We start from the raw sequence: 24,776 nt of genomic DNA on the forward strand, positions 1-24,776 counted from the left end.
ACCGGCACCAGGAAGTAAAGTTTCCTGAAAATTCCCGGGAAATTCTCATGCGCGTGCTGCTTTTCACGCTTTTAGTTGGTTTGTACTGGACCTATCCGAACCGAAGGAAAGCCGAACTGCAGCAGACAGTCTGACCAGTGAGTGAACGCTTCATGTCGGTGTCAGCGCGGTTTAGCACGACTCGGCACGCTTGATCCTGCAGGATGCGCGTCGGGCTGGAAGAGACAGGATAAACCACGTGATGTGGTTCTGTTCCACCTTGTCTTGCAGGTTCCGGAATTACCTGGTCCCTGGCTGCAGGTCCAGACCGTTCATATTTTATGGCACGCGCGTACCTGGTGAAAACTGAATCCTAATGAAGATGCACGTCACACGTGTTCGTGCGCGAGTTCTCCCGGTTTTTGTGAACTCCTGCACGCGCCGCTGATTTTCTATGTGGTCCGTTTCAGCCGAATGACAGCGCGACCCATCAGGCACGTGGCGAATGTTTGAAACTTGTGTTTTATGTCTGCGTTTGAACCCACGAGCCGCATGTAGGTAAAATGAGCGGTTTTTTAAACGCAGTTTGGTCCAATCAGCCCAGCATAGCCAAGGCGCGTTCACACTGCAGCTGCTAGTCTGATTTAACTGAATTTATCTGCATCCGATAATCCCATCTCTCTGATACTGTGTAAACACCAGTAAAACACCAGAAAAAGTTCTATAACCACATTGAAATAAGCAGGGGTGCCGCCAGGAATTTTGGGCCCTATGAAAGACCATGACATAGACCCCACCACCGCAAATCTTACATTTTCGTTTTGGCCTCAGTGGCTTCAAGCCTTTAAGTGGAACAAAATAAGTGGTGGTACTCCCTTAATGACTTGCTGTCAGTTTGTCATTCTAATACTGGACAATAACATGGCTGATACTAATATATAGATCTATGAATTGATCTGTAGATTAATAGTTTTATTGCACAGAAATGACAAAGAACAAATCCAGCAAGTTCTAAATCAAATCCAGATTTGCCAAATTCAGAGTGCCATGGAGACACTTTTATGAACTTCAAGCCTCATTGCTGGACATTAAAAATAACACTGAAAAGAAAATACATAAACTTAAAGTTCATTAACCCTTTCATGCATGAATTAACAATAAAACAATGCAGAAAATATTCACATTTTTGTAGGAAAAACCACTGAAGTGGTTTATTTACAAAAATACCCTCCTCATTCATGAATATGTAAGAAAAAAGCTTGTAAATAGACATTTAGACTTTAGCTTATTACCAGACTAATTTAACAGTGTAGTACTATTACACTTTTCCTCTGTGAAATATGTTTTTCACAGCATCAGGCCTGGTCCATAACACTTAGCAATATCATCTTTAATCTAGAAATTATCTTCATAAATACTGAACAGCCGAACACTTAGTCTGCAGCATCTGACCTTCATTGTCTGGTGTAGTACTGTTAGTAGTACTACTGTAGTAAATGACTGTTAAGTAGTACTATTGTAGTAAATGACTGTTAAGTAGTACTATTGTAGTAAATGAATGTTAAGTAGTACTACTGTAGTAAATGACTGTTAAGTAGTACTACTGTAGTAAATGACTGTTAAGTAGTACTATTGTAGTAAATGACTGTTAAGTAGTACTACTGTAGTAAATGACTGTTAGTAGTACTATTGTAGTAAATGACTGTTAGTAGTACTACTGTAGTAAATGACTGTTAAATAGTACTACTGTAGTAAATGACTGTTAAGTAGTACTACTGTAGTAAATGACTGTTAGTAGTACTATTGTAGTAAATGACTGTTAAGTAGTACTACTGTAGTAAATGACTGTTAGTAGTACTACTGTAGTAAATGACTGTTAAGTAGTACTACTGTAGTAAATGACTGTTAGTAGTACTACTGTAGTAAATGACTGTTAAATAGTACTACTGTAGTAAATGACTGTTAAGTAGTACTACTGTAGTAAATGACTGTTAGTAGTACTACTGTAGTAAATGACTCTTAGTAGTACTATTGTAGTAAATGACTGTTAGTAGTACTACTGTAGTAAATGTCTGTTAGTAGTACTACTGTTGTACATGTCTGTTAGTAGTACTACTGTTGTACATGTCTGTTAGTAGTACTACTGTAGTACATGTCTGTTAGTAGTACTACTGTTGTACATGTCTGTTAGTAGTACTACTGTAGTACATGTCTGTTAGTAGTATTACTGTAGTACATGTCTGTTAGTAGTACTACTGTAGTAAATGATAGTTAAGTAGTACTACTGTAGTAAATGACTGTTAGTAGTACTACTGTAGTAAATGACTGTGAAGTAGTACTACTGTAGTAAATGACTGTGAAGTAGTACTACTGTAGTAAATGACTGTGAAGTAGTACTACTGTAGTAAATGACTGTGAAGTAGTACTACTGTAGTAAATGACTGTGAAGTAGTACTACTGTAGTACATGTCTGTTAGTAGTACTACTGTAGTACATGTCTGTTAGTAGTACTACTGTAGTACATGTCTGTTAGTAGTACTACTGTAGTAAATGACTGTGAAGTAGTACTACTGTAGTACATGTCTGTTAGTAGTACTACTGTAGTACATGTCTGTTAGTAGTACTACTGTAGTACATGTCTGTTAGTAGTACTACTGTAGTACATGTCTGTTAGTAGTACTACTGTAGTAAATGACTGTTAGTAGTACTACTGCAGTAAATGACTGTTAGTAGTACTACTGTAGTAAATGACTGTTAAATAGTACTACTGTAGTAAATGACTGTTAAGTAGTACTATTGTAGTAAATGACTGTTAAGTAGTACTACTGTAGTAAATGACTGTTAGTAGTACTACTGTAGTAAATGACTGTTAAGTAGTACTACTGTAGTAAATGACTGTTAGTAGTACTACTGTAGTAAATGACTGTTAAATAGTACTACTGTAGTAAATGACTGTTAAGAAGTACTACTGTAGTAAATGACTGTTAAGTAGTACTACTGTAGTAAATGACTGTTAGTAGTACTACTGTAGTAAATGACTCTTAGTAGTACTATTGTAGTAAATGACTGTTAGTAGTACTACTGTAGTACGTGTCTGTTAGTAGTACTACTGTTGTACATGTCTGTTAGTAGTACTACTGTAGTACATGTCTGTTAGTAGTACTACTGTAGTACATGTCTGTTAGTAGTACTACTGTAGTACATGTCTGTTAGTAGTACTACTGTAGTAAATGACTGTTAAGTAGTAGTACTGTAGTAAATGACTGTTAGGCAGTACTACTGTAGTAAATGACTGTTAAGTAGTACTACTGTAGTAAATGACTGTTAGTAGTACTACTGTAGTAAATGACTGTTAGTAGTACTACTGTAGTAAATGACTGTTAAGTAGTACTACTGTAGTAAATGACTGTTAGTAGTACTACTGTAGTAAATGACTGTTAGTAGTACTACTGTTGTACATGTCTGTTAGTAGTACTACTGTAGTAAATGACTGTTAAGTAGTACTACTGTAGTACATGTCTGTTAGTAGTACTACTGTAGTAAATGACTGTTAGTAGTACTACTGTAGTAAATGACTGTTAGTAGTACTACTGTAGTAAATGACTGTTAAGTAGTACTACTGTAGTAAATGACTGTTAGTAGTACTACTGTAGTAAATGACTGTTAAGTAGTACTACTGTAGTAAATGACTGTTAGTAGTACTACTGTAGTAAATGACTGTTAAGTAGTACTACTGTAGTAAATGACTGTTAGTAGTACTACTGTAGTAAATGACTGTTAAGTAGTACTACTGTAGTAAATGACTGTTAGTAGTACTACTGTAGTAAATGACTGTTAGTAGTACTACTGTAGTAAATGACTGTTAGTAGTACTACTGTAGTAAATGACTGTTAAGTAGTACTACTGTAGTAAATGACTGTTAGTAGTACTACTGTAGTAAATGACTGTTAAGTAGTACTACTGTAGTAAATGACTGTTAAGTAGTACTACTGTAGTAAATGACTGTTAGTAGTACTACTGTAGTAAATGACTGTTAAGTAGTACTACTGTAGTAAATGACTGTTAGTAGTACTACTGTAGTAAATGACTGTTAAGTAGTACTACTGTAGTAAATGACTGTTAGTAGTACTACTGTAGTAAATGACTGTTAGTAGTACTACTGTAGTAAATGACTGTTAGTAGTACTACTGTAGTAAATGACTGTTAGTAGTACTACTGTAGTAAATGACTGTTAAGTAGTACTACTGTAGTAAATGACTGTTAGTAGTACTACTGTAGTAAATGACTGTTAAGTAGTACTACTGTAGTAAATGACTGTTAAGTAGTACTACTGTAGTAAATGACTGTTAGTAGTACTACTGTAGTAAATGACTGTTAAGTAGTACTACTGTAGTAAATGACTGTTAGTAGTACTACTGTAGTACATGTCTGTTAGTAGTACCACTGTACTTGTGGGTTACAGCAAGCGTTGTGTGTCTAAACTGGTCTTATCAATACATTTCTTTTGAGGCGACTTTTAAATAATTCTTTTCTTCAAATCAACAGCTATAAGCTGTAATATGTGATGAAGTCGTAGGAGGGTATACTGGTTGCTGAAGAAAGCCGGTAAAAGTCCCGGTATGCACTATATGCTGTAAAAAGTAGTACCGGTATGCAAAGGGATAGAATTTAAAAGTGCCGGTACTGCTTACTTCTGCATTATGGCTCACTTAAAGCACCGTTCAAGCTGATAAAAAAAAAAAAAAAAAAGCTTTCCGTGGAAATAATAAAGATCTAGTTCTGTGTTTAAGCCTTTATGGGGCAAGTGACTATTTTTGATCACTTTGTTTCCTTTCATATTCAGCATGAAACTATTTTTGTTCATTTTTTTGTTCATGTAACCACAGAATGGAGGCTTTGGTTCATACCAGAAGAACAATTTTAGGTTAAAACTTTTAATTTGAAGGTATTTCATTGAGTGCCCTATAAAGAGTTAAATCACAGTGCAGACATCTAACTAGGTTATTTTCATATAAATGGTTTATCAGTTTATATTACTGCTATGTTTTATTACAACCTTTGAAAAAAGTATTATTTTTAATGATATTTTTAATGTAGTTTGTGCATCAAGTCTTGGGGCCCTTGGAATCTTCCTAACTCCCCCCCATATGTTCCAATGTTTCAGACCTGCACCCACCAGAACCCGTCGGGATGACCAGACCTGACCCGTTGGTCTGCGACCCACCCACATATTTACACATTGCCTTAACTACACCCGTCCTGCCTTCATTGCTTTATTTGTTGTTGTTTAATGTTGTTTTGTTCTTGTTGTCACTTACGGTAAAGAGGAAAAGAACCGCTGCTGGACCAGAACTGTTGCAGGACTGTGGCGGCAGTTCATGTCATTGTGTTGTGGTCAACAGTTTTATGGGACATGTCCAGGCGTTCTGGTTCCCCTCAGTTCAGTGCAGTCTAGACCAGGCATGCCCAGCTCCAGTCCTCAAGCCGTCCTGCAGGTTTTCCATGTATCCCTGCTCCAACACACCTGACTCAAACTAATCAGTCATTCACTACATTAACATGTTAGTTTTAATTCATGTTTAATTCCGAATAAAAGTTAATTCTGCTTTAAACTGATGAAAAACAACCATGTAAACACTTAATCCCTAATGCTAATTTTTATTCGGAATTAAACCTAATTCCGATGTAAGTGTCTGGTTTATTCGCATTTTAATCCTGAACTATTTAATTCCTCTGTCATGTAAACCTTCATTCCGCTCTAAGTTAATTCTGGTCGTTCTGAGCATGCTCGTTACCTTGTCCTGTCCCGATGACGCGCGTTGTTTTGCCTCCTGTGTTCGGTGGTCTATCTTTCTTCTCCTTCTCAGTTGCTGCAGAAAGTGAAGTAGTATGCTGGTGTTGAGCTGCTACTTCACATTCATAATAAAAATAGCGGTGAAACTGGTACTTATTATGTAGTTTTTACAAGTTACGACTGAAAAGACGAGAAGCAGGGAGCCAACTTTGTTTATTTCCGGTATACGTCATACGTCACGTGCACCCTCTGTCCAATCAGAACCCTTCCCAACCCGCCGCTCTAAAGAGGAATTAAGTCAGCGACCCTCCAGAACCAACTTTGGACACCCCTGGTTTAGACACAAACAGGAAGGTTCAGGAATCCGTCCAACAGAACTGCGTCCCCAGATTATCACGGTAGAAATGTCCCTAACCTCTTCTGATGTCTCTGCAGAGCCGACATGTCTGAAGAGACTCCACCCGCCGGAGAACCGTCCCAGTCGCAAACCCAGTCTACTCTGTCCCCATCCCAGGCCAGGTCCCAGTCTCAGACTGGTTCTAGTTCATCCAGCGGGCCCACCTCCGGCAGCCAGTCCTCCAGCGGCTCGGGGACTCTGAGCAGTGTGGACACCATCCCCGTCACGCTGCCGTCAGTCCCAGAGGAGCCAGAACCACAACCCTGGGGTCGCCTGCTGCCTATGGCCGGAGGCTTCAGGAGACACGGTAACAACACCGCCGCCACTCTGACATCATGTTGACATCACTCTGACATCATGTTGACATCACTCTGACATCATGTTGACATCACTCTGACATCATGTTGACATCACTCTGACATCACTCTGACATCATGTTGACATCATGTTGACATCACTCTGACATCATGTTGACATCACTCTGACATCATGTTGACATCACTCCGACATCATGTTGACATCACTCTGACATCACTCTGACATCACTCTGACATCATGTTGACATCACTCTGACATCATGTTGACATCACTCTGACATGTTGACATCACTCTGACATCATGTTAACATCACTCTGACATCATGTTAACATCACTCTGACATCATGTTGACATCACTCTGACATCACTCCGACATCATGTTGACATCACTCTGACATCACTCTGACATCATGTTGACATCACTCTGACATCATGTTGACATCACTCTGACATCATGTTGACATCATGTTGACATCACTCTGACATCATGTTGACATCACTCTGACATGTTGACATCACTCTGACATCATGTTAACATCACTCTGACATCATGTTGACATCACTCTGACATCATGTTGACATCACTCTGACATGTTGACATCACTCTGACATCATGTTAACATCACTCTGACATCATGTTAACATCACTCTGACATCATGTTGACATCACTCTGACATCATGTTGACATCTTTGTTTGCTGGGTCCACTTCTCTATGATCAGTCAGCAGATGTTTATGTTTACAGACTGCATAGAGGACCAGTACCTGTTCGGACGAGACTCCAGGTGTAACTACGTCCTGGATGATCCTGATGAAAGAGGATCCACAAAGTTTCGAATCTACAGCAAGAAACACTTCAGGATCTACAGAGTGAGGAACCAACGCTGCAGGGAAACCGGTCTGTCCAGGAACTGGACTCACTTACATCCATCTGTCTGTCCTTCAGGAGGACTCCGAAGTCTTCGTAGAGGACTTCAGCAACAACGGGACCTTCGTAAATGGGGTTCTGGTTGGGAAAGGAAAGAAACTTCCGTTGGTCAACAATGCTGTCCTCGCTCTGGCTGAGCAGAAGAATAAAGGTAAAACTTGTCCCACCTGTCCCTCTTTTTCACCAGTTTTTTGTCTCACCTGTCCCTTTTCTGTCCCACCTGTTCTTATTATGTCCCACATGCCCATCCTCTGTTCCACATAACCTTCGTTTGTTCCACCTGTCCCCATCCTGTCTGATCGGACTCTACCCTGTCTCTCACCTCATGTCACCTGTCTTACCTGTCTTACCTGTCCCCATCCTGTCTGATCGGACTCTACCCTGTCTCTCACCTCATGTCACCTGTCTTACCTGTCTTACCTGTCCCCATCCTGTCTTTCACCTCATGTCACCTGTCTTACCTGTCCCCATCCTGTCTCTCACCTCATGTCACCTGTCTTACCTGTCTTACCTGTCCCCATCCTGTCTTTCACCTCATGTCACCTGTCTTACCTGTCCCCATCCTGTCTCTCACCTCATGTCACCTGTCTTACCTGTCTTACCTGTCCCCATCCTGTCTCTCACCTCATGTCACCTGTCTTACCTGTCTTACCTGTCCCCATCCTGTCTCTCACCTCATGTCACCTGTCTTACCTGTCTTACCTGTCCCCATCCTGTCTCTCACCTCATGTCACCTGTCTTACCTGTCTTACCTGTCCCCATCCTGTCTGATCGGACTCTACCCTGTCTCTCACCTCATGTCACCTGTCTTACCTGTCTTACCTGTCCCCATCCTGTCTCTCACCTCATGTCACCTGTCTTACCTGTCTTACCTGTCCCCATCCTGTCTCTCACCTCATGTCACCTGTCTTACCTGTCTCCATCCTGTCTTTCACCTCATGTCACCTGTCTTACCTGTCTTACCTGTCTCCATCCTGTCTCTCACCTTATGTCACCTGTCTTACCTGTCTCCATCCTGTCTCTCACCTCATGTCACCTGTCTTACCTGTCCCACCTGTCCCCATCCTGTCTTTCACCTCGTCACCTGTCTTACCTGTCTTACCTGTCCCCATCCTGTCTTTCACCTCATGTCACCTGTCTTACCTGTCTCCATCCTGTCTCTCACCTCATGTCACCTGTCTTACCTGTCTCCATCCTGTCTCTCACCTCATGTCACCTGTCTTACCTGTCCCCATCCTGTCTCTCACTTCATGTCACCTGTCTTACCTGTCTCCATCCTGTCTCTCACCTCATGTCACCTGTCTTACCTGTCCCCATCCTGTCTCTCACCTCATGTCACCTGTCTTACCTGTCTCCATCCTGTCTCTCACCTCATGTCACCTGTCTTACCTGTCCCCATCCTGTCTCTCACTTCATGTCACCTGTCTTACCTGTCTCCATCCTGTCTCTCACCTCATGTCACCTGTCTTACCTGTCCCCATCCTGTCTCTCACCTCATGTCACCTGTCTTACCTGTCTTACCTGTCCCCATCCTGTCTCTCACTTCATGTCACCTGTCTTACCTGTCTCCATCCTGTCTCTCACCTCATGTCACCTGTCTTACCTGTCTTACCTGTCCCCATCCTGTCTCTCACCTCATGTCACCTGTCTTACCTGTCTTACCTGTCCCCATCCTGTCTCTCACCTCATGTCACCTGTCTTACCTGTCTTACCTGTCTCCATCCTGTCTCTCACCTCATGTCACCTGTCTTACCTGTCTTACCTGTCTCCATCCTGTCTCTCACCTCATGTCACCTGTCTTACCTGTCCCCATCCTGTCTCTCACCTCATGTCACCTGTCTTACCTGTCTTACCTGTCTCCATCCTGTCTCTCACCTCATGTCACCTGTCTTACCTGTCTTACCTGTCCCCATCCTGTCTTTCACCTCATGTCACCTGTCTTACCTGTCTTACCTGTCTCCATCCTGTCTCTCACCTCATGTCACCTGTCTTACCTGTCCCCATCCTGTCTCTCACCTCATGTCACCTGTCTTACCTGTCTTACCTGTCTCCATCCTGTCTTTCACCTCATGTCACCTGTCTTACCTGTCTTACCTGTCTCCATCCTGTCTCTCACCTCATGTCACCTGTCTTACCTGTCTTACCTGTCTCCATCCTGTCTCTCACCTCATGTCACCTGTCTTACCTGTCCCCATCCTGTCTCTCACCTCATGTCACCTGTCTTACCTGTCTTACCTGTCTCCATCCTGTCTTTCACCTCATGTCACCTGTCTTACCTGTCTTACCTGTCTCCATCCTGTCTCTCACCTCATGTCACCTGTCTTACCTGTCTTACCTGTCTCCATCCTGTCTCTCACCTCATGTCACCTGTCTTACCTGTCCCCATCCTGTCTCTCACCTCATGTCACCTGTCTTACCTGTCTTACCTGTCCCCATCCTGTCTCTCACTTCATGTCACCTGTCTTACCTGTCTCCCTCCTGTCTCTCACCTCATGTCACCTGTCTTACCTGTCTCCATCCTGTCTCTCACCTCATGTCACCTGTCTTACCTGTCCCCATCCTGTCTCTCACCTCATGTCACCTGTCTTACCTGTCTTACCTGTCCCCATCCTGTCTCTCACCTCATGTCACCTGTCTTACCTGTCTTACCTGTCTCCATCCTGTCTCTCACCTCATGTCACCTGTCTTACCTGTCTTACCTGTCCCCATCCTGTCTTTCACCTCATGTCACCTGTCTTACCTGTCCCGATCCTGTCTCGCTGTCCCGTCTGCAGTGTTTGTGTATTTAGATCTGATGTTGGACGACCAGTCCAGCCTTCCTGAAGGCTTGCGGGAAAAATACATCCTGAGTCGGCGGATCGGCACGTGAGTGACTTCCTGCATCTGTGATGTCACTTCCTGCTGCATGCTGCCCGGTTCACAGTGTTTGTGTTTCAGTGGAGTGTGTGGCGAGGTGTGTCTGGCCTTCGAGCAGTCATCCTGCAGGAGGTTTGCGGTGAAGATCATCAACAAGAAGAACTTCCAGTCTGAGGGGGTGAGTCGTCTCTTCTGTGCTCTGATTGGTCAACACCTCTGCCTTCCTTCAGCCTCGGATCCTTCATCAGTTTCCTTCCCCCTTTTGCTCCATCCTTCCTGTCATCCTGCACCATCAGAAAAGACCTCAAAACTACAAACATGGCACCAGAAGCACACTGATAATGACATGCTGAGGATGGCTGACATGTGATCTGTTTGTTTTCATTGTCCAATCACAGACAGCGACCCGAAATGCAAAGACAGAGATTGAGATCCTGCAGCGGATCGACCACGTGAGTGTCAAACCATGAAGAAGAGACAAACTCCATCATTAACACGTCTCCTTGTTTCCTTCCCTTTTTTCCTTGTTTAATCTCCTTTTGTCCTCTTTGATTTGTGTCCTCCCGGTTGTTTCCGTAGCCGTGCCTCATAAAGACGGAGGACTTCTTCCAAACGGAGGACCGGTACTACATCGTGCTGGAGATGTAAGTATAAAGCAGTATGTTGATGCTAAGCTAACCGTGTGTGGTAATATTAAGCTAACTGCGTGTTGATCATAGACCGTATATGAAAGATGGACGGAGCCTCTGGCAGTTAAAAGTGAAGCCGATGCAGAAGTGCATAAAACTGCAGTTCCCCCTTTCATCCACTAGGGGCTGCAAAACAGAGCAAATCCCCATAGACTCCCATGTTAAAAAGACCAACTTCACAGCAGAAATAAACATGTTTACAACAGGAATAAACATGTTTACAGCAGGAATAAACATGTTTACAGCAGAAATAAACATGTTTACAGCAGAAATAAACATGTTTACAGCCTGGTACAAAAATCCTTTTTAGGTTTAATAGGTCAGGTTTACCTTCATGACAACTGTGGGGGGAGTGAATTTTTTCGCCCGTTTAAAAGTAATTTAATTTTAAAATTCGGCATATTTAGGGGCGTGTCCTATTGATTGACAGGTACCTGATCTCCCGCTTCAAGTCAGAAGAACGTAGAACAACCGCAGTTTTTAGCCGGTTAACAACGTGACTTAGCTTTAGCCCGCTTACCTCCGTTAGCTGGTTAGCTGCTGTTATCTCCGGGTTAGCTTGGTTAGCTCTTAGCTACAGAAAGCTCGGAGTTCGCTCAATGTCAATCATCCACCATGACGCTCACAGCCCCCCTCTCAGCTCCACCTCTTTGCCCATATTTGTATTTTCTGGGCGAGATGATGTGCATGACGCTGCCAAGATGGTGATGGTAGGAACCGCCAGCCGAGCTTCATTTCAGCTCTTCAGAAACCTACGGGTGACGTCACGGAGGCTCCGCTCATCTCTTTATATACAGTTTGTGGTTGATGCTTAGCTAACTGCGTGCATTAATGCTAAGCTTAGCAAACTGTGTGTTTAAGGATGGAGGGTGGAGAACTCTTCAACAGAGTAAAGTCGAAACAACAGTTGAAAGAGGCGATCGCCAAACTGTATTTTTATCAGATGCTTCGGGCTGTCCAGGTAAGTTTGGGCTACTGTTGCTATGGTGAACAGTTCTTATAGTTGCAGCATTCTTAACTGAGTGTGTGTGTGTGTGTGTGTGTGTGTGTGTGTGTGTGTGTGTGTGTGTGTGTGTGTGTGTGTGTGTGTGTAGTATTTACACAGAAGTGGGATCATACACAGGGACCTGAAGCCAGAAAACATCCTGCTGTCCTCCAATGAGGACATATGCCTGATAAAGGTACACCTTCATCTGCTGTGACTCAGGTCTGGGACTTGGAGTTCAAAAATTCACACTCGAGACTTATTGCAACTTGCCATGCAACACTCCTGATGTCTTCTTCATGATTTCCTGTCTTATTAATGTCTCCAGATGTAACACTGCCGCAGCCTCACACAAATACTACACACCATTAGCACACCTGTTGCACCTTTCATTAGAGTTCACTTCACTCGACACATAAAAGAGCAGGAAACTAAAATGCCAGGTATAAAAGTCCAGGACTCTCAATCCAACACGTCCAACTTATTCTACTTTAAAACACTGTTCTACCTGGAGAGGTTCGTAATGTGAAAGCTAATGTTAACATATGTTTTAGCAGCAAGTTTAAAGCCAGAGCAACTTAAACGTTAGCTTGTTACTATTGCTTCTTAACTAGTACCTAGTCTGTCCTACCTCGAGACTTGAATTAAACTCAAGATAAAAGGTCTGAGAATTGACTTGCACCTGAGATCAAAGGCTTGTTATTTGGTCTCGGGATCAGTTGCTTGATCCTTGACTTGGACTCTAGTTCTAGGTTTTGAGACTTGATTTGGGCTTCAGGTCAAAGGCTTGACCCTTGAGTTACACTCAAGCTAAAATCCTTGAGCTTTTACATAAACCAGAGATCATAAGCCTGAGATTTTTACTTGGACTTGAGATCAAACCTTAGACTGTATATAAAAGAACCTCCTTAATGTCACCCATAAGTTTCTGAAAAGCTAAATTTATTGGGCGGTTCCCACCGTCTCCATCTTGGCAGCATCACACGTTTTGTCACTCCCAAATATTTGAAAAATGGACACCTAAAAAAAAAACTCCAACCTGCCTGTAGATAAGAGCTAACCAAGTTAACTTGGAGCTAACAGCAGCTAACCAGTTAATGATGTTAGGTGGGCTAAAGCTAAGTCAGCTGTTAGCCGGCTAAAAACTGCGGTTGTTCCACATTATGCCTTTTTGCAGCGAGATATTGCGTACCTGTCAATCAAAAGGGCATGTTCCTAATTATCCCAAATTTCAAGGTTCACTTTCTTCTAAACAGAGGAGTTATAAAAAAAAAAAAAAAATTATTCCCCCCACAGTTATCATGAAAGTAAACCGGACTTATTAAACCTAAAATGATTGTTGCACCAGACTGTAAACATGTTTATTCCTGCTGTAAACATGTTTATTTCTGCTGTGAACATGTTTATTTCTGCTGTGAACATGTTTATTCCTGCTGTGAACATGTTTATCTCTGCTGTAAACATGTTTATTTCTGCTGTAAACATGTTTATTTCTGCTGTGAACATGTTTATCTCTGCTGTAAACATGTTTATTTCTGCTGTAAACATGTTTATTTCTGCTGTAAACATGTTTATTTCTGCTGTAAACATGTTTATTCCTGCTGTAAACATGTTTATTCCTGTTGTAAACATGTTTATTTCTGCTGTAAACATGTTTATTTCTGCTGTAAACATGTGTATTTCTGCTGTGAAGTTGGTCTTTTTAACATGGGAGTCTATGGGGATTTGTTCTGTTTTGCAGCCCCTAGTGGATGAAGGGGGAACTGCAGCTTTTAGCACCTTAGTCTAGGCTTCAGGTACTCTGCAGGTACTCTGGCTTCCTCCCACACACAAGAAGTGTGTGTTAGGTAAATTGCCATGGTTAATTGATCACTTCTTACATATAGGTTGCTGTGTATGAAAGCGTCTGTAAATGACTGTAGGATAGAAAAACGTATGTTTTGCAGTAAAATTAGGAACCCCAAGACCAGAGTGCTAATGGGTCCAGTTTTACCGACCCAATCCCAACCAAATGCATTTTAATGACAGAACCCCACCCGGTGACATCTCCTATTGAATTCTGGACCTGACCTGTTTATGTATAGCGTGTATAGCGTGACCCTCAGATATTACCACATTACGTAATTGTAAATCCGCCCCAACCATCCTTCATTAAATTAGTTACTTTTCTGTCATAATTCTTACATCTGAAGTTTTTGTTTTGTCATTTTTCCTTTATAATAAAAAGGGAAAGAGGATAACACAGTATACATTGCCCATGTGAATGTTTAGTAAGCAGAACTCAATCATAAGTTTTTTTTCTTTTGTATATGTATTCTACACTGAACCACGAGACCCCCTTCCCATAGTCTTTATTCATCTAGCTGGGAGAATGATGCATAAAGCAGATATCATCCAGCGTCCCTGGTTCCAGCTGCGTTCTCCAATCCTGAATCACAGAACCAGCAGCAGAACAATGTCGAACTGGCTGAGCTCAGTGGGATGCAATAACTTTCCTAAAAGTGCAAGCTTTGGAAATACTCCTGCAGAATAAAGGAGATCTCAATGTTTTATCAGTTAAAGGGGAAAAAATCATGTCCACAAAAGTAAGAAAAGAAGTAGAAACTTTCTGCAGCCTGCCTGAATAAATAGACAAAGAAGGCAAGTTTATTTGTGCAGCACATCTCATTTACAAGACATTAAAAGCATTACAGATGGTGGAAAGAAAAAGACAACAACAAATAACAAAAATCATAATAAAATCATAAAATAATTTCAGATAATTAAAAGCAAGATCAGTTAAAAATTACTGGGCAGATCTCATGCATACACGCATGAGGGAGGAAATGTTTTTAACCTGCATTTAAAGGTGTCGACATTTTACCTCCAAAATCTGTTTGTTCCACTTGTTTGCAACATAACAGCTAAATGCTGCAGATTTCACCGAAAAAGTTGGCAAAGTTATTGCATTTCTTGGGAAGGGGCTGTGGGCTGAAAAACTCTTCAACCATAACAGATGTGAGCAAGACGGTGCATCATCCATCACATTCAAGGTGTTCAGAGTGAAAGTATCCAGGAGTCCATCAAATGACTCTGCAGTCGTTTGTTGGCTACAATGCCCTGTATACTGGCCATTTTCCAGGTGTGTCCGAAAGTACAGAGAGAAAAAAGTAGTGCACTGAAAAACCTACAATGAAAATCAGTGAGCATCGAAGGTCACTGGGCGGATCGATGTAGACCACAATGCATTGCAGGCAGGAGCTCAAAGTGGCGCCAAGTGACACGAACTTAAAAGTAAGTTTAAGGTCATTTAATTTTTCAAGTTGTTGAAAAAATTTGCAACAAAAAGAGAATAAATTACAATTGATTTGGATTTGGAACAATGCATGGTGGTTGCCGAGGTGATAGCCATTAGTCTCATGTTCTGCGACAAGGTAAATTCGTGTCCGAATCGCCAACAGAATAAATTCTAATTTGTCTACTATATAATGCAGCCATGTGTCGCCATTGGGGGGGTCACGTGTTTTAACTGACGCTTTCCGGGCGGTTTGGACAACTTAAGTGCAGTTTGAACACGAACCAAACCAAAGGTGTGGAACTTCCCTGCCCAATCACCAGTTGCCTAGACCATCCTGGTGACTAGCCCGTTCCCCAACCAAACCAAGTCCACAATCAGACCGAGTCTGGCGGACTCTCCTGATGTACATGCAGCCTTCGACGCGAGATGAAAGACTTGAGACTTGACTCAAAGGTTTGGCGGTTGACTTATACGTAAGATAGATGGTTTCAGACCTGAACTGGACTTGCGATCGCAGGCTGAAGTCTTCACTTGCTGAAGCTTATTTCTGTGACGTCAGGTAACGGACTTTAACCAGTCCCGCATTCTGGAAGAGGCGGTGCTGATGAGGACTCTGTGCGGGACTCCATCTTACCTGGCTCCTGAAGTCTTTACCCATGCCTCTACGACCGGCTACGGCCTCGCCGTGGACGCCTGGAGCCTCGGCGTGCTGCTCTTTGTCTGGTAGGCTCCGCCCTCGTGCACCCGCCTCGCCTGCTGACGAGAGTGTCTGAGGTTTGACTGTTTCTGTGTCCGTCAGCCTGAGTGGTTACGCTCCGTTCCATGAGAAGTTCAGCAGCCATTCGGTTACCGAGCAGATCATCCGGGGAGAGTTCACCATGGTTCCGTCCAAGTGGAGAGCTGTTTCTGATGAAGGTACGTCCACCGCAGCAGGTTCTGCTGGACGTCAGCTGATGGAAACTTTAGCTTTGATGGTCTTTGATGTATTTCAGCCAAAGACATGGTGAGGAAGCTGCTGGTTGTCGATCCCACCAAGAGGATGACCATCGATGAAGCTCTGCAGCACCCCTGGTTACAGGTGAAATCCACTCCGGTTGTCCCCAGCAGCAGAACCAGCTGATTCAGCCTGGTGTTGGAGGGTTGAACATGTGACTGTGGTGCATGATGGGAAGTGTAGGCAGCTTATTGATCGTTTCTGTCATGTTGCAGGATCAAGAGATGTTGACGACGGCTCACAGACTCATGTACCCATCAGGTGGAGCTGCTGACCAGGGTCCTGGTCCTGACCCAGCTCCAAGTCGTGACCCCCCTGCTGGTCCTCACCAAGCTCCTGTTTCCATGGTAACCATACATGTACATACATTCAGTCAAGCTGGAGCAGCAGTAGTAAACTACACTGTTGAAGAAGAGCCATCATGCGTTGCAGCGAAGAGCTGACGGAGGTAGCATGATGCTACTGCTAACACGTACACACCTCTTTCCTGGTCTTCCCGTCTGAGTCAGAGGATTTCAGACCAGTTTGATCCAGCTCATTCCGACATGTTCTAGATCTAGATCAGACTGGATCAGAAAGCTTGCAGATCCAACTCCAGCTGGAGGTCTCTGGTTTGTCTGTAAGACCATCGGGTGATGATGAGGTTGTGTTATTATGTCATGTTTGAAACAACACTGATGAAATTAGTTTTGTTTGGTGGGAAATCTGCTTGAATGAGCAGCCGACGCCTGACTCCGCCTCTTCTCCCAGCAGGAGGCGGAGCCAGCAGCAGGAGAGACCCGGGGGAGGAAACGAGGAAGAGATGAAGGCGAAGATGATGCAGAGCATCCTGCCAAACGGAGCTAAGCTCCGCCCCCTGTCTGTGTAGCGACTGTGTAGTGAGATGTGACGTTGTAAATAAGGGTGTTTTTGTATTAAAGTTGAGCCCGTTTCTATGGAGATCTGCCTGATTGTTCTGAATCTGTTCTGATCCGGTTCTACTGATGTTCTACTCCGGTTCTGATTAAAGGAACATTCGGTATAGTTTCACCTTCCTGATCATTTATAATCTGATGTGAAGCTGTGGAGTACATGCTGCCATGGAAACCATGGACTGCCTCCTTCAGAGTGTCAAGTTACAGTTTTACTTTCTGATCAGGATTCACAACGAATACAGTGAACTGCAAAAGTATTCACACCACTTGAACTTTTCCACATTTTGACACATTACACAACACAAACATAAATATATTTTATTGGAATTTTATGTGAAAAACCAACACAAAGTGTCACATAATTGTGAACTACAATGGCAACTAGAGAACTGCAAACAGCTGTGAAGGCCCTCGCACCTACGGCGCTGCTCAGCCCATTGGCCCCCCCTTCCTCTGTGACCTCACCCCATCCTTCGCTCGCCCTCACCTGCAGCTAGACTGAACATCACTTCATTTAGGCTTTAAAACAGATCACTTACTGTCTCCAGGGTCGGGGCTATGGGGTTGAGGTCCTATAGACACGTGCTTCTGGTCTGCATTGTACTAGACTGACACATCATCAGTTTAGTGCAGATTGGGTGTTGTATATCGGAGATAAATAGCGACCTTGCTTTTAAGATGGGACATTTCCTGTCGCCAGTGGGTGGGGCAAATTTTTACTTGAAAAGCACACGTGTTGAGGATGGGACTACCATCATATCTAGTAAGTTTGGTGCAGATATGTAGTTTTATGTGGCAGTTTGTTACAGCGAAACATAAAACTTTGAGGCCCCGCCCTTTTCTACACAACTTGGATTCTATAAAAGAAAAACTCAACTTTTAATCACACATGATTCATCAGCATGTTGACGAATTTTGGTGTCTTTTGGAGTTTGAAAATCAACAAAATGACCCCGAAACTGTCACCTTTTTCAAAATGGATGACTTTGTTTCATTTAGCCAAGAGATCCAAGAGGATTTTTTGTAGGTCTTGACAGGGATGACTCGTGTACCAAATTTAATGCATGTCAGTACACTGAGTGGGCGGGGCTAATCAATTGAAATATTGTAGGGGCCGCTATCCATTCATATTGGGAATTTTTCAACATGTTTCTAGGTGATTGAGTTAATAGCGTGACTATCATGACCCTTGCCAGGTTTGGTGGAGATCAAAGGTTTAATGGCTTACAGGTTACAGATGGTTACAGGTACTTCCTGTTTCATAAGGAGCATCATTCGCCATGGTTACGTTTGGCGTAGGAGCTTGAGTTTTTTTACTGTCCCAACCTGAAAGGGTTTGATATATTGTGAAGAAGTTTCAAGTGTTAGAGATTGATTGTTCAGGAGATGGACCACTCACTGTGGAAATAACCCACTTCCTGTTGGATGTGGGCGGGGCTTACACTTTCACCAGTAATTGTCATATCAATCTCTTTACTGGGGCCATGGATAATCCCTCTAAGGTTTATGGTGATCAGATCAAAACTGAGAGATTTATATTGATTTATGATGTCATGGCGACACGGTCACATGTAGAGCAACGCTTTTCACCAGCTATCTCCCCCAACATGTTTTCTGTTGTCTGACCCAATTTGAGCTTGGTGGTTCACACAAAGCCAGAGAAATGGGTGTCTTGAGTACAAAGACTTCCGGCCACCAGGGGGCGTGGGTAATCAATATTCCAATCATTGACATATAGACCTCTTCAGGATGGGACTACCATCATTTCTAGGAAATTTGGTGCAGATATGTTGTTTTATGTGGAAGTTCGTTTTTCATGGCGAGACATTAACTTTGAGGCCCCGCCCCTCCTACATGCCCTGGATTCTGTAAGCGATTAGCACAACTTTTAATCCCACATGCCTCCTGAGTATTCTGACCAATTTTTGGCTCAGTTGGATAAAAGCCCTAGGATGAGTTCATTCAAATGCGAGGTGAGTAAAATGCCAAAATGGCGACTTTGACCTAAAATAGCCGCCTTCCTGTTGACATTTCCCCATGATGTTAAGAGGATTCTTTGTTCACCCTGTCATGTAGAACGTGTGTCATTTTTCATAAAGATTGATGAGATGCAGTGGCGGGGCACATAAAATAGGTGGCGCTCTTCCCAAACATCTGCGGCATCAGAGAACAGCTGTATTTGTTCTGAGATCAGACACTCAGGTCTCTCGGTAGACATCAGGCAACCGGCTGAAGTCGGAGGGGATGGATACTTTTCCACACTGCACTTAAGGTTTTTTATTTGGGCAAAAAGATTAAATCGGGTTAAATTTTCATTGTATTTCACAATTATGTGACACTGTTGGTCTTTCACATAAAATCCCAATAATATTTATTCATGTTTGTGACTGTAATGTGTCAAAACTTTTACAGCCCAGTGTATTAATAATCTATCTTTAACTGATCCCAGCGATCAGGAGGAGCTCGTTTGGGTTTGGACCATCTCAGCAGCTGTCCGAGATTCTTCTTGGTCTGGAGCAGGACTACAGGTCCACATGTTGGACCCGTCTCATCACGGGGACAGATGCACGTCGCCTTGTTGCATTTCTTATCTGAGGAACTCTGTTCCTGTGGTCCTGATCCGCTCAGATGTTTCACTTCTCTGCAGGATACAAAGTGTTTCTCCGTCTCGGCGTGTCCCTGGACAGTCTCACAGCTCCGCTCTCATTCTGATGTCCGCATCGGATCAGCTGGTTCTGGACTGAAAACACGGCGCTGATCCCGTTTCATGTGGTCTCTGTGACCCCGTCCCAGTCCATGATGTCAAAGATCCTCCAGGTCTGGACCAGCGAAGAGTCGGTGGACCTGGATTTCCTGGAGAACTGGATCACATGGGGATCTGGATCCAGATTGAGTGTGTGTGTGTGTGTGTGTGTGTGTGTGTGTGTGTGTGTGTGTGTGTGTGTGTGTGTGAAGTCACCACACGGATGAGAAAATAAAATTAACTTTATTCATGTTTACATTACAGTTAAAATTCTTCAAAGATAAAAAATCTGATGGATCAGGTGATGAAGATGATGGTTAAGATGATGATGCTGAAGGCATTGAATGAAGGTCATGATGATGATGATGATGATGAAGGCAACTTTAATGCTACTGTTTGTAGCTTCAATCAAACATTTAAATTATGAAAATTAAGGATTCAGATTATTGATTTGAAATCAAACCCCTCCTCTTCGTCCTCCTCCTCCAGCCAATCTGCTTCACTGCGGGTCGTATCGATGCCCCTCCCCTCAGTGACATCACAGCCGGGCTCGGCGACGGTCTCTGACTGCGTAGAGCACAGCATGAGCTTCATCAAACGAATCGCCAACAGCTGATTGGACGCGACTCTTCCATCGCTGCAGGAGTGGGCGGTCCTTCAGGATGTCCCGCCCCCCTCCTAGAGGCTGCACACACAAAGAGCATCATCAGGATCAAACGCCTACTAGGCCCCTCCCACCTTACACCTGCACTGTGAACATCTGACCTGCATGAGCTCGCAGATGGCGAGCAGGTCGGCCACAGTGATGTCATCGCCGCAGAGGAACGGCTGCCGGCGAAGGAACATGGACTCCAGTTTGTCCAACGTGTCGTCCAGCTGTGATAGCGCCTGCTTCAGACGCTGCTCGTCCACCGGGGCACCGAGCTGTGTCGGCAGTAACACCTGAGGGGGCGGAGCCAAAACAGGTCCAGTAACAGCTGCTGGTGGGGATGTTGTCATGACAACCAGTGCAACAGAAACCACATGCGGGTAAACTCCCAGTCACATCGGCTGCGTCCCAGTTTGGGGTCTGAGCGGACCACGTGGACTACAGAGTCCCGCAAAGTCTGCAGACTCTGAAGCCGCCTACAGTTCATGGAATGAGACGGTGTACACGAATTACCCGTGGTGCTTCAGTCCCCCGTTGCCTAGCAACTACTGATACGGTTTCTATCTACTAAAATGTTTCCCTTTCTTGCACCAAACGCACAAGAGCAATAAATATAGTAAAAATAAAATGGAAAACAAATTTTCATTTGATTTCTTGTCATTTAGCAGCGAAACATCAAACGTGGAGGCGGTGGTCCGATTGGGCTGAGAGCGCACCTCTCCAGGGGCCTCATTTATAAACCTGCGTAGCAACGATGACTAGAGGTGGCGTACGTACAGAAAACAGGAAATGTGGCACAAAAACTTCCTGATTTATAAAGCAGCACGTCCCATGTCTGTTTCGCTTCATAAGTCAGGATCAACACTAAGTTTTACCACGTGAGGGAACATCTGGCCACGCCCACATGTTGGCTGTAAAAGGTCAGGTGAACACCCCTGATAAATATTAATCCATCTCATTTCCATGAGGGGGGGGACCCACTGCCACAGATTAGAAGCTGGTGAGGAAAATGAAGGAGTCCAGAGATACGCTGGAACCAAACACTCCTTTGCTTCAGATTATAAAATAAACACACATAAATGAGACGTCTCTGACTCCAGTTTATTTACTGGGAACATACTGGTGTTCCTGTGTGTCCCAGCTGGGTTGCAGCGCTGCAGATGTGGTTGGAGAGGGGGGGGTTCCACCTTGTCCCCCCAGCAGGCGTGTCCTCACAGAGGAGGAGGTGCAGGAGACGGAGACATAAAGACAGAAATGAGACTAAACTTGTGAATAAATGAGAATTCTCCACCGCTGATGTTGCATCACTTCTAGACGTTTGGCAGCAGTTTGGTTCCAACATGATGGTTGGAGGTCGGGGACAACAGCGCTGGTCGCAGCTGAACGGGACACGTTACCATTTAGTAGCATGTTATGTAGCGTCTCCACTCTCCTCCACACCATGCACGGTGGGAGGAAGCCGGAGTGCTTCTGGGTAAAGCTGAATTTCTAATACATACATGTGTGTGTCGACCCAGAGCTAAGACACAACCAGAGACTCATGCTGTAGAAAGTGTGTGTGTGTGTGTGTGTTCACCTCCAGAATGAAGACTTTGGCGGCGTGGGGGCGCGTGTTGGTGTGATGCCAGGCCGTGTACTCGTCCACTCTGGCTCGTCTCTCCAGTTGCCGTGGATACCAGTGCTCTGGGATGGCGTACTTGGTCGCCAGGTACTTGAGGATGGCGTCGCTATGACACATTAATATCAGACATGAGCAGGTGCATGAGAGTGCGCGTGACCACGTGCATGCTCACCTCTCTGTGAGGACGAAGCCGCCGTCCACCATGACCGGAACCTTCTGCATGGGGTTCAGACTGGTGAAGTCCGGAGTCCGATGTTCTCCTGCGAGTCAACATGTCTGTTCAGATTTAACTGGGCAACTTTTGGTTCCACCAGGCGGGTAAAATGAGTTAGGCGGGGGGGGGGGGGGTTAATATTGTGAAAACAACACAACATATTGGTGTTTTATGGTAGAAAAAATGGAAAATATAATTATTTTTATATATATATATATATATATATATATATATATATATATATATATATATATTTTATAAAAATCTACACAACATCGCATATCCAGTGAAATATTTGATTATTGGAGTTTTATGAAAACACTTCATTTCATTTGGTAACTCACTGTCGTTAAGGCAACAGACTAGCGAGCAGACGGACTGAAGCTACACGTCGATTGAAGCTGATAACCTCGGCATCATGTCCAGGTGTAATCATGTGATTAATCCAGCTCACCTGGATTCCAGTCACTGTAAATATTTCTTCAAGTTCCCAACATTGTACAGTTAATAGAAAGACTGATTCTGTGGATGTTGGACGGATTTTGTTAGTCGTAGTCCACTTTCTCCACTTATTAATGCGGCATTTTTATTCATTTCATTGAATGATCTATAATTAAGGATTAAAACTATTTTTGTGGTTTTATGTGGTTTTTGTGGTTCTATGATCGCTCAGCTGCTCTGTGAACCAGGTGTGAAAAGAGCTGCTGGTGTCCCTAACGGTGTATTGATCACACCATTGGTGTGTTTTGCAGCATGTTTAGCCTATTTGGTTGATTTACTGTCCTCTTTGTTGGTTTATCTGCCATTTATCTGTGATGCTGACAGGAAGCTCTGAGTGTTTTCTGTTGTCTACTTCACGTTTTTATACCATGTCTGGCAACTTCATGGTCTGGGCAGGTTTTTCTTGGATTTATGTTATGATCAGGCTGGCAACTGTCAACCTCATCCCAGGGGCCCACCTGGTGTGTTACTACTGGTACCACTGGCTGAGAGATGTTAGAAATGTCGTTTCACCGTGTATCATTCACAATTTTCACAACGTTGCGGTGGGGAAGGGGCCCTGCAACACTCTGGGCCCGGGGCCCTGGGCACTTTTAATCCGGCCCTGGCAACACCTAACGAGCTAACGCACGAGCTCCACCTGTTTACACCTGAACACTACTTTAGGTCTTTGTTTACATCCTGGCATGTTGCCACATGTTTATATTTACGTGTTTTAATCATGAAATAGTTTCTCTTTTTCTTGTTTGTTTGTTTTTCGCGGAACTTGTGGAAGTAGGTGAAAGGTCAGCGGGGCAAGAGGTCAGGACCCTCTGCGGGTTAGTTGGTTAGTTAGTTAGTTAGTTAGCTGGTGGGTTGGTTAGTCGGCTCACCTCTGCGCAGCGCCACGGGTCGGACCCGGTGCGGGATCTTGTTGCAGGTGAGCAGGATCTGGATCGCGCGGCAGGGCTGCGACAGCAGGTCCAGGTACACCTCTACCAGCCTGCCAGTTGCCATGGAGACGGAACCGTTTTCACCTGGTTACCTGGTGGGAAAAGCTGCAAACATCCAAACAGCAGCTGTTGGTCTGAAACAGCTGTTCCTTCTTCTGCTGCTGTGTGCCTGCGGTGCGGCTGCTCACGCGCTCCCCCTGCAGGCCGCCCCGCGCGCTGCAGCCGCACCAAACCAGACCAGTCAGAGGGAGGTTCTGCTGGTTGTCACCCTGATCCTGCCAACCTGGACTCAGAGTTTAATCTAGTCTTGTTTTTATGAAATGTAATGAAAAATACTTTATTAATCCCCAAAGGGAAACTCAGTATTGTGGTATATAATTAACTAGAGGAGGTCTTGTTCTGGAGGCTGATGGCTGCTGGCAGGAATGATCTTCTGTATCTTTCAGTCTTACATCGGACCTGAAGAAGCCTCTCACTGAACACACTTTGTTGTTTCATCACTGTGTTGTGGAGAGGGTGTGAAGAATCCTCCATCATCTTCATCAGCTTGTGCAGCATTCTTCTTTTGGACAATCAGCTCCAGCGGCTCCAGAGTTCCTCCAAGCACAGAAGCAGCTTTCTGGATCAGTTTGTTGATTCTCTTCAAGTCTCTGGTTCTGATGCTACTACCCCAGCAGATGCTGCAAAGCTGACTGCACTCTCCACAACAGACTTCTAGAAGATATGCAACATCTTGGTGCAGACGTTAAACCATCTCAGCTTCCTTAAGAAGTACAGTCTGCTCTGACCTTTCTTGTAGATGTAGTCAGTGTTGCATTTCCAGTCCAGTTTGTTGTCCAGCTGAACTCCAAGATACTTGTATTCCTCCACCACCTCCACCTCCTCTCCCAGGATGGAAACAGTGCTTTGTTTATTCTTCTTCCTCCTGAAGTCAACAATCATCTCTTTTGTTTTGTTGCTATTTAATATGAGATGATTGTCACCG

General features: G+C 43.9%; 2 protein-coding genes across 2 annotated transcripts; one reads left to right on the top strand and one right to left on the bottom strand.

The window, feature by feature from the left end:
- Positions 1–35: 35 nt before the first annotated feature.
- On the top strand, positions 36–17,085 carry chek2 (checkpoint kinase 2; the record flags this gene model as incomplete). The annotated part of the gene is made up of 14 exons (XM_079251739.1): positions 36–137; positions 6,209–6,477; positions 7,234–7,358; positions 7,435–7,567; positions 10,191–10,281; positions 10,354–10,450; positions 10,671–10,724; positions 10,852–10,916; positions 11,823–11,922; positions 15,783–15,946; positions 16,023–16,138; positions 16,216–16,301; positions 16,433–16,564; positions 16,939–17,085. Exons 2-14 carry the CDS (start codon positions 6,216–6,218, stop codon positions 17,083–17,085), a joined length of 1,572 nt encoding a protein of 523 aa, XP_079107865.1. The 5' UTR covers positions 36–137; positions 6,209–6,215.
- Positions 17,086–20,100: 3,015 nt separating this feature from the next.
- On the bottom strand, positions 20,101–23,949 carry gstt2 (glutathione S-transferase theta 2). The gene is made up of 5 exons (XM_079250760.1): positions 23,732–23,949; positions 22,317–22,404; positions 22,100–22,250; positions 20,640–20,816; positions 20,101–20,559 (listed from the first exon to the last, which is right to left on the bottom strand). Exons 1-5 carry the CDS (start codon positions 23,853–23,855, stop codon positions 20,413–20,415), a joined length of 687 nt encoding a protein of 228 aa, XP_079106886.1. The 5' UTR covers positions 23,856–23,949; the 3' UTR covers positions 20,101–20,412.
- Positions 23,950–24,776: the final 827 nt, after the last annotated feature.

This window comes from Telmatherina bonti (assembly GCF_933228915.1).
Source record: "Telmatherina bonti genome assembly, chromosome: 13".
NCBI lineage: Eukaryota > Metazoa > Chordata > Actinopteri > Atheriniformes > Telmatherinidae > Telmatherina > Telmatherina bonti.